This window comes from Notechis scutatus, chromosome 2 (genome assembly GCF_049901735.1).
Source record: "Notechis scutatus isolate UNSWTSFEM ecotype Mainland chromosome 2, rNotScu1.2, whole genome shotgun sequence".
Classification (NCBI taxonomy): domain Eukaryota; kingdom Metazoa; phylum Chordata; class Lepidosauria; order Squamata; family Elapidae; genus Notechis; species Notechis scutatus.
In genome coordinates this window covers 93,087,414-93,102,628 of record NC_142010.1, presented here as the reverse complement: position 1 = coordinate 93,102,628, position 15,215 = coordinate 93,087,414, and the positions used below count along the sequence as shown (strand labels likewise).

At 36.5% G+C, this 15,215-nt stretch overlaps 1 protein-coding gene across 1 annotated transcript in view; it reads right to left on the bottom strand.

Moving 5' to 3' along the window:
* LCP2 (lymphocyte cytosolic protein 2) overlaps positions 1 to 8,922 on the bottom strand; it is a 49,453-nt gene extending 40,531 nt beyond the window's left edge. The window contains exons 1-3 of the mRNA XM_087954180.1: positions 8,634 to 8,922; positions 1,844 to 1,906; positions 1,386 to 1,432 (exon numbers count right to left, since the gene is read on the bottom strand). Of these exons, the coding sequence (XP_087810306.1) occupies positions 1,386 to 1,432; positions 1,844 to 1,906; positions 8,634 to 8,711 (188 nt within the window). The 5' untranslated portion in view covers positions 8,712 to 8,922. The remainder of the gene's footprint in view (positions 1 to 1,385; positions 1,433 to 1,843; positions 1,907 to 8,633) is intronic.
* Positions 8,923 to 15,215: the final 6,293 nt, after the last annotated feature.

Sequence of the window (15,215 nt, the reverse complement as noted above, 5' to 3'; positions counted from 1 at the left end):
CAAAATATTGCAGAAAAGATCAAGCAAGTGTTCTTGTATTATAGCAGTCCACATCCTGGAGCTCTCAATATATTTTGATACTAAAAGTTTCACAATTCTCACCCAGAAGGGTTCTGCCTAGGATGCCTGAACAGCTCTGGGATATATTTGGAGTAGCCAGGAACAATTATGACATATTTCAGAAATTAGAATTCTACACAGTGTTGCATTTGTACCAGAATATTATTTATATTCTCTAAATATACCAAAACAACCTCAATAAATTGTTGTGTACAAATGTAAAGATCCCAAAGCAATAATTCAGGTTTAAAAATGCATGTAGTAGAACTTCAATACAACTACACCACTTCTAAAGTAATTAAACTAAAACAATAATAGTGTCAGAATGATTTAGATTTTTTTAAAATATTCAAAATATTCAATGGATTATGTAATTTATATATTCATACAGATTGCCTACCATAGAAGACAGGAATGAATGTTTTTTTGCTTGATAACAATTAAATTTTAGACAGGCATTCTTACAAACTTAAACATGTTGCTCCCTTTTGGGGTAATAAGTGGTGTCATACACAGCACTGAAGAAAGTAGTAGTAAACAAAACATATTAAAGGAAGCAGATAAGAAAAGAAAGCATCACTAAATCTACTTTATATCAGCACAATTGATTCTCTACATACATTTTTATCCTTCCCTGATATGAAAAGTTAAAAAAATTTTTTAGATGTTCCTGACATTTCTTGCAATATAATTGAAATTGGGGCTTTAGGGTCAGCTTTATATGAGAAAGACATACTATATTTGTCTATAAAAAAATTGAAGTAGTTTTGCACCTTATCATTATTCTATTTCTTTCTACATTTAATTCTACAAGAAGTGTTAGAAAATGATAATGACATCAATGGCATCTAATTCAACTGCTTTAAGGTCCCATAGTAATTTGGACAAATAGGTGGCCGTGACTTAATCTTACCGATTTGGATGAAATCTGAATCCAACACAACTCAGATTCTACTCAAGTTCTTTACTTTAGGTAAACTTATTTATAAATAAATAAACTCAGTTTGGATTCTGACCAAGTTGTTTAAATTAGAAAAGGTGATATTGGTTGTATCTATTCCTCAAGTAGATTCCAGTAGTATTTTCTGTTTGGGCCAACAATTGCTGTATCTTTCAGAAATAGGTTTCTGCCCTATTCTCTACACCGTCATGTAAAGGAAATTAATTTTATCTGATCCAGGGAGGGGAAGGAGAAGCTTCTAGTGAGCAAAAGCAAAACTTGTGTTCAAGGAATTCATTTTCCTTTTAATTGGATTGTGATGGTTTTCTTTTCCACATATTTAGCATCAACTTACTAGTGACAGAATCACATGTGATTTACTTACGGAACTTTTAGCTTTGGAAACTTCTGAATATCATTTTCAGACATGTTCTGAAACAAAAAAAAGCAGCATACTATAATTAGGCACGTGCCATCATTTTTGTTACTGAGGATGCTTATTATAAAATAAAAATAGAATTGCAATGGTCACATGAGAGTGATATTTGCTTAAGTGTAACTTGCAACACATGCTGTTTTCTCACCCCATCTTCTTCTTCCCTAATTATTCACTAATACCTCTTTGTTTTTAATAGCTTACTTATTATCTATCAATAATGATTGATTGATTAACTGATTGCATACCCAAAGAAATTAGAACTTTTGACATATCTTTCTGAAAATTGTAGCAAGGTTTAGAATTAGATGGTTTTCCTGAGCTTTCTAGAGAATTGGATTAAATAATCCCTATGTTCAATTCCAACTCTATATTCTGTAAGTCTATAAAAGTATTGAAAAACTTACCAGAAATCTTTGTCCAGTTATGTTAAGTTTCCTAACAACTTTCTCACAATCCTTAAAGTTTAACTGCAAATGAAAATAAATTGTGTTAATGTTAAGAGCACTTGTAACAATCACTGTTAGCCTGCCATCTCCTACTCATATTTTTGGCAAATAAGTGCCATCAAATTCAGAAGTTTTGCACAATTTTGGATTGCTAGGCTTGTGCTGTTAATAATTACAAGCATATTTGTAACCAGATTTAAACTGTCTAAATAAAGCATAACTGATTTATGGCTGAAAATTAGACATGCTTCTTCAGAAATAACACTAACTTGAGTGGGAGTTATGACTCTAGAATTGTTTGTATAATGATAGCAGTCAGGTGTAGTATTCAAGGCTGTTTCATCACTATGAACTGTAAGGATAAAGACACAATTTGTCAGACTTATCAAATGCAGAACTAACCTGATTTTTAAATATTTTTATTTAAAAAAAATAAACTTTAATTGCAGAAGAGATCGTGTAATTTTAGCTCTAAGATCGTAACTACTCACAGTGAGAAGAGTGCTATATGATTTTTTAAAATTGCCATTTAAGTAGCAGTTCAGAGAAATGCATCTTCTGTGCCGCTTCACACCTTGTACAATACAGTTTCACAACTTACTTAGCTTTAGAAAGCCCTTATTAATGTATTTGCTTTTCTATTTGATTGTATTGTTGTCTTTTAAAAGAGCAGGTGGAAGGGGGCTTTTGCCCAACTTTGGCTAATGTTCTGTCAGGATGCTCCAAGAAAGATAACTTCCACCTTAATGAGTACATATCTGTATTACTGCAAGGCATTCTATGTGGATCTGTCTTTGGAGACAACTCACAGCTGGTATAGAATGCAACTGCTAAACCTCTGAGAGGGCCAACTTGCTACTGCAGAGTTATTAAAGTATCACTTATAAAGTTGCAAATGGCATTACATCCAGATATATCAGGAACCACCTTGCCAGAATGAGTCTACCCATCATGTCCGAATATCTAGTGAGAGCTTGCTGAGGTTCCTATCCCCTTAAGAGGTACACCCAATGTGGGTCAGGAAGCAGTTTTCCCCCCAGTAATATCTCTAAAGCAGTATTTTTCAACTCAGCAACTTTAAGATGTGTGGACTTCAGCTCTCAGAATTCTTTAGCTAGCATTTGGCCCCATGCTTCCTGGTTCTCCCCAGGGCAAGGGTCAGTAGTGGGATTTAAAAAAAAATACTACTGATTCTGTGGGTGTGGCTTGGAAGGCATGGCATGGCTTGGTAGGTGTGGCTTGGTGGGCATGGCTTGGTGGGCATGGCAGGAAAAGGATTCCCTCCCCACTCCTGGGGGAAGGTTACTGCAAAATCCCATTCACTCCCCATCCCACTAACCTGCTTTCCAGCTCTGTTCTCCTGTGCAGGGCAATAAAAGAAGACCCAGCCTAACAGCTGGGACTCAGGAGGCAGAGAATAGATGGGGGCGGGGCCAGTCAGAGGTGGTGTTTGCTGGTTCTCCGAACTACTCAAATTTTCACCACTGGTTCTCCAGAACTGGTCAGAACCTGCTGCATGCCTGCACCTCTGGCAGGGGTGTCAAACTCATGTCATCACATCATCATGTGATGTATCATGACTTTCCCCCCTTTGTTAAAACAGGAGTGGGTGTGGCCAGCACATGACACATCCAGCCTGTGAGCCGCAAGTTTGACACCCCTGCCCTAAGGCAATTAAAAACTGTCCTATACTGACATGCCTTTGACTTTAAATAATAGTGGGATCCATTATATTAATTGGTATACTAATTCATATTCTGTAATTTTTGTTTGTTTTTATTGTCTTGCTTTCCTTGCTGTATACTATCCAGAGTTTGACTGCAAAAGTTTACAAATATTGATAATATTTTAATGGTTTCTCCTGTGTGTAGCCATTATCTAACCACCCAAAAGCACATCTGAGTGCAGAACAATCTCATTAGGCCATTGTTAGTGACTGCGATTTCAACCTGAGGAGGTGCATCACACTGCAGAGGCAACATAATTCTTCTCACTGAAGTGAAGAAAAAAATAGAAGTAGAATACTTTATATTGTCTTAAACCTTTCTCCAGGAATCTCACAAGCAAAAGGAGTTTTTTGTACATGCATCAAGAGATTGACATTCATCCACAAAAATTTCTTCTGCCAGCGGGAACTGCTGGATGATTTGAAAAAATGATGATTTGAATTGAAAAAATGTGGCTACATCAGTCTGGTTAAGAAAGGGCTTGCTGGGGGGGGGGGAATCCCTCTTTTAAATTTTGAAGAATTTTTGTTCTCATTATTTTAATTGAATATATTAAGAGTGGACAGGATGCTCTGACAAACAAACTGTATATAAAACAAGACAGAAATGATGTTCTTTTAAAAAAAAATTAAGTTCAATTTTAATAAATTCAGTACATTTAATTACAGATTACATTATATTCATTACGGTGAACACTGAATTCATGAGAGATTCATGACTGACTATAATCTCTTTTCTTGAACCAAAACATAGAATATCTCACTCATATCTTTGCTGAGTTTTTTTTCCAGCAGTATACATCTTAGCCAGAGGAATAAACAGATCCCTACTTAGTGATCATAAATACATACAACAGTTCTCAGTACAAAACCAGAATCCCACCCTCTAGCAAGATAGTAACTAAAACATAATTCTCATACAATCTCACCCTGAAGAATGGTCCAGAAAGGTTTTTGTGTCCTCAACAGTACTTTAAATGTAAAAGATTAAGAGAAGTCTCCCATGTGAGGTGTCATATATAGTACCAACATAACTGGCAAGATAGGTATGGCATAGGTCAATCAAGCAGTTTAGCTCTCAAAATTATTTAGAAAATACAAAAATAATAAATGACTTGATATCCCTAAATAATAATATCATTCAGGAATCAAGTAATATTGAAGCTACCCACCAAAGGGCTTCATCTAACTCACGGGTGTCAAACTTGCCGTGTCACGTTGCCGTCAAGTGACATTTCGTGATGTTTTTCCCATTCACAGAGCTGGGGTACTGTCTGGATGCTTCTGGCCCATGGGCCACTAGTTTGACACCCCTGATCTAACTGGTAAATTTGACATAGGCTAGTAGTTCAAAACAGTTATCACAAAGAGAGCTTTTATATTTTAATTTAAGGCAATTCGATTGATTGATCGACCTCTGTCTGCAAGGATTGAACATGTTGCTCAAGTTGAAAAGTACTGATAATACCAAGAAAAGGACATTTAAGGAAACAACTTCTTTACAGTTATATATGAGATTATCTAGCACTGGAGAAAACAACATGAGAAGACAAGACTAAGATGGGTTTGCAGCAACTTTCGACATTGTTAGTTGATATAGATAGTAAGGACTGCAGAAAAAATAATTGCAACCAGCCTGCCTTCCATTGAGGATCTGTATACTGCATGGACCAGAAAGAAGGCTGAGAAAATATTTACAGACCTCTCACATTCTGGACATAAACTGTTTCAACTTCTCCCTTCAGCTGTCGCTATAAGGCATTGCATGTCAAAACAACTAAACACAAAAATAGTTGACTAAACTCCGCTGAACACCTAATTCCCACAGCACTGTCTTAGGCCTAAATATATTTACCCATATAGTAGGCTATATTGTTGTTATCATTATCATCTCATCTTCTCATCTTTCCTATTACCTCTTCCTATTCATTTCTTATGATTTATCACTATTTGTGGTATCTTATGACCAATGATTGTAACTATGACCTATAATATATGACCTCTTACTTTGTTACTTGTATCTACACTATGAACTTATACACCAGAGACAAATTCCTTGTGTGCCCAATTACACTTGGCCAATAAAGAATATTCTATTCTATTCTATTACTGATTGCACAATCAACCACTAAGTTGAAAATGTGGCACGTAAAGCTACAGGAAGGCAACCCACTACTGATCAGTTCAGAATTCTCTAATGCTTTAAACATCAATGTACTGAAAAGGTCAGTCCCTAATTTGGCCTGATGCTAAATTAACATGGGTGGCATTCCACTTTCAAAAATATTTGAACGATAAGATTTTCACCTTACAACAAACAACTTCTTTATTACTAGCAATCCATTCTGCTAAAAAGTAGAGCATGTATCCATAAAAATAAATTCCTTATATCAATCTCCATCTGGGAGTCAAAGCTTCCAGTCATACTTTACATTCCTACTAGGAAAAGAGTGAGAACCCAGAGGCGTAAAGTTATACATGTGGAAAGGACTCCACCTAGGCAGAGCCATTTGGGGTAATTGGGCCAAGGAACAAAGGAAGAAGTTTTTGTTTATAAAGTGCAAGACAGTGTTGTCATAAAACAAATGCTCATTGGTACTTTAAAAAGTGTAACAGAGCACTAGAAATAAAATAGTCAATGCTTGTGTAATTTTGGTTTTGGAATAACATTTACAATATTTACTGAAAGAAAGATAAAGTTCTTTCCTCAGATAAGTATTTACAAATTCAGGAAAAGAGGAGAAGGTGTGAAGATCATCCTAAATTCTACTGAAGACAGTACTGTAGAAGAATCTGTTCAAAACAAAGGAACACCCAAGTGTAGATGACAACAGAGCTTGTTTATGAAAAAGTGGAGGCCTTGAAAATTAGCAAATCACCAACTGCTTATTTGATTAATTTAACATTAGTAAACACTGATACAAGACTTTTGTCTGCATCTTGGATGTATTTTGAATACAGTGACCAAATATCCTTTAGTACAGTCCTTTCATTCAGAAAGTTGAGTTTTAGATTTGTTTGTTTTTTTAACTTTTTCTTGGTCTTGCTCTTGGATTGTCCTTTGTAAGGCAAAGTTATAAATATAAACAATTGATTTTTTTATGCTTACGAACCACTTTCATATTTGTTCCCTTTTTAGGTTTGACCTTTGTTTTTTCTCCAAGAAAATATGATCACTGGAAGAAGCTAATGGAGCATATGCTACTTTCAAAAATTTCCAAGCTCAATCCCCACCACCTCCAGGTAAAGAAACAGGCAAGAGAAGGAAGATGAGATTCATCACCTATTAATATCAACTCATACTGTAATGGAGAACCACATGAAAGAAATTTGGCTTTTAAGATGCAGAGGGCATGTAAATCAAGCTCTTTCAGCAAACATAATATTTTGTGGCTTTGTGAAATATTTTGTGCACAATCTTTTGTGCAAAACTAGAATGTGCAAAACCAGATATTTTGTGCAAAAGCTGGTTGTCTGCTGATATTTTTCATAAAAAGAGTGTAGACCACAACTCTGTAAAGGCAATGCAGACAGGTATTTCTGGAGAATACAAAAGCAATTAGTAAAAAAAAAAGGAACAAGAAATCCATCCTCAAGTTTTACAAAGGGCTTAAACTGTACATTCATTTGAACTACACAGTATTGAAGTCTGTTGCTGGGCCACTGCAAAGTTGTCAGTTGAGCTTGATTTATTCTTGACTATTGCCTGGGGGTATAATAAAGCTGAAAGAGACTAATTGAATCTGTCAAGGCTAGAAGACCTGTAAGTCCAAGGTAGTGTAATTGTCAGTGCTCCTGCTGTCTCCACTCCTCTCTAATGAAGTCTGCCACTTGGTTTAACTTCTCTGTGACTGCTAACATGGTATTCATTTGCAAAAGCACATTGCTATGAGTTATAGGAAAAATAAATTAAGTTGTCGTAGTGGCATAGTGCAGTCAAGGCAGGAAGTGCTGTGTCTCCTGAAAGCTACATCAAGCTGAAATATTGGCCCTAATACTGTGGGGTTACTATTTGGGGTATCTATGTAGCACCTAGTCACTTATCATAGTTAACATGGTATTAAAGAGAGAGTGATTGACATAAAGGGATGGAAAAATAGGAGGAAATTTAGGGAGACCAAAAACTATTTCTAGAATTAAACTGTTTTTAATGCTGCCCACTGTTGGCTCTAAAAGCCATGTTCAAAGCTCTGCAGTATACTATACAATCTATGCACACTATAATTTATAGATTGGCATTTATGGCAAATACAAGTAGGCTTCCACATATGCTTCACGAGAGCACCAGTGTGTGAATATAAGAGTGTCCTTTTCCTGGCACAGCAATATCTCTTTGCAGTTTGGTTCTTATCCTTCTTCCAATAGTTATAAAGCTATGCAAGAAAGCCTTCTCAGAGAACTTTTGGAAGCACAACCTTCTTTTTCTTGCCGGGTATTAATGGTGAGAAATGTGTCTTTTGCTTTAAAGCCTTTAATTATGGCCCTCCAAATCAAAAGTCAGCTAAGCTTCAAGCTTTGCTTTGAGGCAGAAATGCTGACTCTCTCTCTGAAGAATGTGTAGGCCAAGAAAGAAAGAAAAAAATTAGCCTCACCTTCAAGGCCTAGATAGATTTAGATCACAATACAAACTGGATATTAATAATCTGGCCCCTTGTAACTTTGAATCTGGGATGGCAGTCATTCACTCACACTTTACAGAGAAATCATATAACTTTAGTGCCAACTGGTAGAATTCCAAGCTCTTATTACAAATAAGTGGAGAAAAGTGTAACATCATCATCATCATCATCATCTTCATCATCATCATCATCATAATTCTCCCTAGATGCAAGCTAAGATACAAAATTCTTTTGGAAGGATCACTTTGGAAAGCTGAAATTACATAAAAACATATATGTACAGAAAAATATATTTTCTGGATATGAGGAAAACAGACAGAAGCTCAGGATTTCCATTGAAGAAAATTGAGAATACTAACTGGAAATGGTAAAGATGACACTGTTCAATTAAAATGAAACTTACCCTCCTAAAGTAGTCTGCCAACTCATTGGGCGACCAGCGAGCCACTTCAGAGCGATAGGGCGTGCTTCGCAAATCCATTTCTGTTTCTGGTTAGTCAGTTAGGAAGCAAAACATGTTAATCTTCGGCTATGACACAGTGTAGGCTATCTCCTCAGCAGCAACGGATACAGGAAAAATGCGGCAGATCCACAGAATTCATTTAAAATAAATTGAACTCCTGCGTTTGGGCTTTCCTTAGAAGTGTGCTGCAACTGAAGACGGCAAAGCTTCCGGTATGAGCTGAACGGTCTCTTTCTCAGAAAACCTGTCATCAAGCAGCCCCAGTTTCACCACTTCCTTTTTTAAATCTAAATACATAAATAAGGAAATAAGGTGGTTCAATTCCATTATTGCAAAAGAAGGCTTGGAAATCATGTTACTCTTGAGAAAAGACATTGTTCTGCTGGGGGAATCAGTTGCTTTGTGGAAAAGGACATGATAACATATTGAGACTGCAGATGGGATTTTTTTTTGTATTCCTGATTAAAAAGAAAAAATGGGGAATCACATATAATAATAGGAAATACAGAAGCCAGAATCTGTCTTCCTCTGTTCCTCTCTCAGATTCACTTGAATGAAATTTATTGTATATGTGAAATAGCATTTCAAAATTTGACACTTGTCTTATAATTAACATAACCATCCTGCTCTGGGGTGACAAGACAGTTTGTAAATATCTCTAGTTATTTAGCAAAGTTGAAAGACAGCCAAAGATTGAGCGCAAAAAGATAAACACAGCCAAAGATCAAGTGCATAATCTGAAAGATTATGTTCATCCATGAATAAAACCAAGTCTTATTTATTGAAGCTTTATTGAATAAGCCACAATTATCTGGCTTCATAGTAAAAATAACAAATAAAACAAATAACATTAAACTAGAAAGTGTGATTTGTAAATAAAGATCCTGGATTCAGATCACACCCAGCTCATTTTGATTTAGTATAAGGGATAAGTCTAATCAAAGATACAGGCACAAATACAGACACAGACACAATCCTAACATCATGCTGCTACAAAATGGAAGTGCTTGTGTCAGGAAGGAAGGAAGGAAGGAAGGAAGGAAGGAAGGAAGGAAGGAAGGAAGGAAGGAAGGAAGGAAGGAAGGAAGGAAGGAAGGAAGGAAGGAAGGAAGAGGAGGAGGAGGAAGATGAAGACAAAGAGGAAAAAGATGGAAACCACAATTGTGCAACTGAAATTCCATTGTCCACTTTTTTTGATCCATCCTTGCAGATGCCCCTTCAGTTCAACTTCAACTGTTAGTCTTTCAATATCTTTCAAGTACTGAGCAACATGCTACGCAAATGCAAAGTAAAGATTTGAAAATAATAATAATAAGAAAAGAGAATAGGGGATCAATAAAATCAAGACTGTTCTTTGTGTTTATTGTTAGGTGATGTAAATATACATCAAAAAAACTTTATGTAGATCTCTTCTTGATTTCTGTTTTCACAATTATATTAACAACTGGGTTAACATTCGTTAGAAGTTTGTGCAAGTTATCTTACCTCATCCTATATTACAGTTATGAATGTTAAAATAGTATAATGAGGTTTAAAGATTATAATCACTGTGATGATCTTTTTACTTCTCTTTCGTATCAAGAAATAGAGAAACAAATAATATGTGGCGCCCTGCATCACCACAAGAGTGCAGTCAAACTCAATTCTTCCCACGCACATATGAGACTTATTCATAATCTGAATGAGGAGGATTTCAGCATTTCAACTTGCAAAACAATTGTCACAAGGTGTGTGTGTGTGGGGGGAAGTGTGTTCTAAAAATATTGAGTTCCCACAGTACTTAGCCTGCAGAGGTATTTAGGGGAATATCCTCTTTATTGAGTTTTTCTTCTTTGAAAAATAGATGAAAACAAATTCATTAAAACCCTGTGTCCGTTTTTCTTTTGTAGCTTTTTCTAACATTACAACTGTTGCATTAAATTCTTTGATCTACGTAGTTGTTAAAGTTAATTATCTAAGTTTTTTTTTTAATTGCAAAAATCTTTGATGTTGTTCTTTGTTATGTACATAGGTGGTTTTTGAAATTGTAGAAAATATTTGTAGCTCAGGTTGTAGATTTAGGCAGAGATCTTCCTCCAAGCTTGGCTCCCAGGTGTTTCATTACCAAACTAGGTAACATCTTCAGTGGATCTGAGGTGAAGTGCCTTGTTCATTTATTATAGGTCCTGGGTGGTTGGGTGGTCTTGTGACTGGTTGAATCAAAAGACTGATTCTGGTCTTGTGACTTCTGAATGGTTGCTGTGAGGTGTGAAAGTCAACAGGTGAGGGGGTGATCCACTTCCTTGTTGATTCATATGCTGGTTCTAAGTTAATGTGTCTGTTGATGGACCCGTTGGTAAGCTTTCAACTGCAATTGAGCCCAAAATGTCTGGTCACCACATTATAAAAAAGATGTTGAGACTCTAGAAAAAGTACAGAGAAGAGCAACCAGGATGATTAGGGAACTGGAGACCTAAGTCATATGAAGAACAGTTACAGGAACTGGGCTTGGCTAGTCTTGTAAAGAGAAGGACCAGGGGAGACATGATAGCGGTCTTCCAATATTTGAGGGGCTGCCACAGAGAGGAAGGAGTCAAGCTATTTTCTAAAGTGCCTGTAGGCCAGACAAGGAATAATGGATGGAAACTGAACAAGGAGAGATTTAACTTGGAAATAAGGAGAAATTTTCTGACAGTGAGAACAATCAACCGATGGAACAGCTTGCCCTCAGAAGTTGTGGGAGCATCATCACTTGAGACTTTCAAGAAGAGATTGGACTGCCATTTGTCAGAAATGGTGTAGGGTCTCCTGCTTGGACGGGCGGTTAGACTAGATGACCTATAAGGTCCCTTCCAACTCTGATTATCTGTTATCTGTTATGTCCATTGCTAAGCAAGGCAGTTGTTAAGTGAGGCTTGCCCCATTTTACAACCTTTAATGCCCCCATTGTTAAGGAAATCACTGCAATTACGTGAATCTGACTTCTCCCATTAACTTGGCTTGTCAGAAAACATCTGGGAAAATTACAAATGATGATCACATGACCTCTCCCTCTGGATAGTGCAACTGTCATGAATACATGCCAGTTACCAAGTGCCCAGATTTTGATCACATGACCAGGAGGATGTTGCGACTGTCATAAATGTGAAAACTAGTCATAAATCACTTTTCAGTGCTGTTGTAACTTCAAACAGTCACTAAATGAACGGTTGCAAATTGAGGATTACCTGTATATTTCCCAGTGTATATTTCTGAAGTAGATGCAGTGACAGTGTTTAGAAATACATGTTCTTTTGCAGTGATCTATCATAAACAAATATGTTTTCGGTAGGTTTCCTCAGAGAAAAATGGACAGGAAGAACCAGGAGGATAATAAGTCAAGTATTATTGTCTGTTCCATAGCAGAGTACCTTTTTTTAATGGCTTTAACAAAACTGAATTGCACAGCATCTATGATGGCTTTTTTAAGGATTAAGTGAGTGATGTTCACTTTTTCATGTCACATGAAAGAGTGAACACTACTCACTTAGCCCTCCTGTAGTCCTTCCATCACTGAAGTTATCTGAAGTCTTTTTAACTTATTATTTGACCGCTTATCGCAAGCTGCACAGTTCTCAGGTTTGAAATGACTAACTCACTATGATGCACTAACTCAGACATGGGGTTACTACAGTGGAATCTACAAGGAAGATTCTAAAAAGCCAAAATGGTTATCACATTCAACACAACTGAATCACCGTTCTTGCATCAATATCACACATATGTTAATAGAATAACAGAGTTGGAAGGGACCTTGTAAGTTTTCTAATCCAACCCCCTGCCTAGGCAAGAAACCCTACACCACTTCAGACAAATGGTTATCCAACATCTTCTTTAAAACTTCCAGTGTTGGAGCATTCACAACTTCTGGAGGCAAATTGTTCCACAGATTAATTGTTCTAACTTGTCAGGAAATTTATCTATAGTTCTAAGTTGCTTCTCTCCTTGATTAGTTTCCACCCATTATTTCTTGTCCTGCCCTCAGGAGAACAGTTTGACTCCCTCTTCTTTGTGGCAGCCCCTGAGATATTGGAACACTGCTATCATGTCTCCCCTAGTCCTTCTTTTCATTAGACTAGACTTACTCAGTTCCTGCAACTGTTCTTCATATGTTTTAGCTCCAGTCCCCTAATCATCTTTGTTGCTCTTCTCTACACTCTTTCTATCTATCAATATCTTTTTTACATTATGGTGACCAAAACTGGATACAGTATTCCAAGTGTGGCCTTACCAAGGCATTATAAAGTGGTATTAACACTTCACGTGATCTTGATTCTGCTCCTCTGTTTATGCAGCCTAGAACTGTGTTGGCTTTTTTGGCAGCTGCTGCACACTAAAGTACAAAAGGTTAGAATGGCCCTGACCCTTCTGACCTTTCATAATGTCTTAAAAGATTCTGCTTCTGTTCACCAGCCCATTGCCCTTAGTATGTGATGGATCCCATCTCTTGGCTGTGCTAACAACTATTGATTGTGACATCTTCCTCAGCTGCTACATATTTTAGTTTTTGTATTTATGATGGAGGTTTTAATTTCTAATTGTTGTTTAATCATTTTAAAATTATTTTAAGATTCTTTTCCCAGCAAACAATCTTAAAATAATGTGTGGCATGCAAACTGAATAAAATAAAGGGGCGGGGCTTCAGTTGCATAGCTGCAATTATCATCTTTACTTCTTTTTTAACCTCTTTTCCACCCCGCTTGGTTATTTTCCTCAAAGCCACTTTACTCTCTTAATTTTAATGCCGTTGTTCTTATTAGTCAATAAAAGAAATCCCTCCGATCCACAGGCAATTATTTGAGGTAAAAAAAAATCCTTTAGAAATAAAATGTGTGCCGTATAGCTGTATATTATACACTTTCTGAATCATTAAATGCTTCCCTCACTTTATATAAAGGAAATAAATGTGGTTAAAAACAGCTATGGGACAATTTCAGTGAATGAATGAATTTCTAAACTGGGAATTACATTTCTGTCTACAACTCACATCCTTTGCACTGGCTCACTCTTAAAATGCAGTCCCTGAGAATTAAAAATGCCAGAATAAGTTTGATTTAGGCTCCAATCCAAAATTCAACACTACAAAAACCAACCAAATCAATAAATGGAAGTACTCTAAATCTAATAGACAATCTGCATTCTGTATGTTGAACTGAGTCAACACTATTTTTTATATGGGTGACTACTAAAGTTTACTATTTTTAGAACAGCACCTGATAAGCCTACCAGCCAGATTTTAACCCTAAGCACCTGGAATTCTCCATGGCAAGCGAGAAAGCCTTGAAGATTCTGGGTTTTTTTTCCAGACCTTAAGATGAACGAAGTCTCTTGTTGGATGTGTTTTTGTGTGATTTTGTATGAAATGACTGGATCCTAGCTTCTTTGCTTCTGTACTGATTGTCATTTATACATAGTCTTCGACTTAACACTACAATGGAACCCAAAACCTCTGTTGCTAAGTGAGACAGTTGTTAAGTGAATTTTGCCCCATTTTACAACATTTCTTGATAAGTTGTTAAGTGAATCACTGAAGATGTTAAATTAATAACATGGTTGTCAAGGCAAGCTGGCTTCCCCATTGATTTTGCCTGTCAGAAAATAGCAAAAAGTGATCACATGACCCAGAGACACTGCAACTGTTATCAATATGAACCGGTTGCCAAGCGGCTGGATTTTGATCATGTGACCATGGGAATGCTGCAAAGATCCTAAATGTGAAAAATGGTCACAAGTCACTTTTTTCAGTACTCTTCTATCTAGAGAACAGTCACTAAATAAACAGTTGTAAGTTGAGGGCTATCTGTATTATTATTTATTTGTCGTAGATGACACTGTGAGCCATTCAGGCAGTGCTTAAATTTAGTCAAAAACAGTTTGATGTTCAATGCTTCTTTTTTCTGTTGAAACATAGCCTGGTCTTCCAGCTGAAGCTGGAAAGGTAGAAACGAGAACTTCTCAGCCCAGACTGATTATCTCCAGTGTATTCGAAGAACCAGTGAAATATCCACTGACGCCATAAAGTGGAAGGAAAATGCTTAAATTTCTAACCCTGAACACAATCATATAAGGTTTGATAGCTGTAAATTGCAGTAGTAGACATTACTTTTTTTATCTCTGTTAACCACTTAGTTAATTTTGTTGGGCCTGCTATTAGCTCATTACAGAATGCAGAGTTGAGTTTTTGAAAAGTAGAAATTGATTGCTGTGGTTGGATGAAGCCTGAAAGTTATGTGAAACTTTTCAAATAAGGCATGTTTTAAATATGCTCCTTTTAACATTCCTCTAATTACTGGCACATTGGACACCATACATTGTGATACTTACAAAGTCTTCTACCTGGAAATACATAAACAACCTTCAAAGAAGGTGATGCAATTTCCCCAATAGTCATTGATGAGTAATGACTATGGTCTCTGAACAAAACCTTTTTCTCTTTGCAGGAGGAAGAAATCAAAGAAGATCCATCTAGAAATGGACAAGAAGGATAAGCTAGAAATAGGCAAC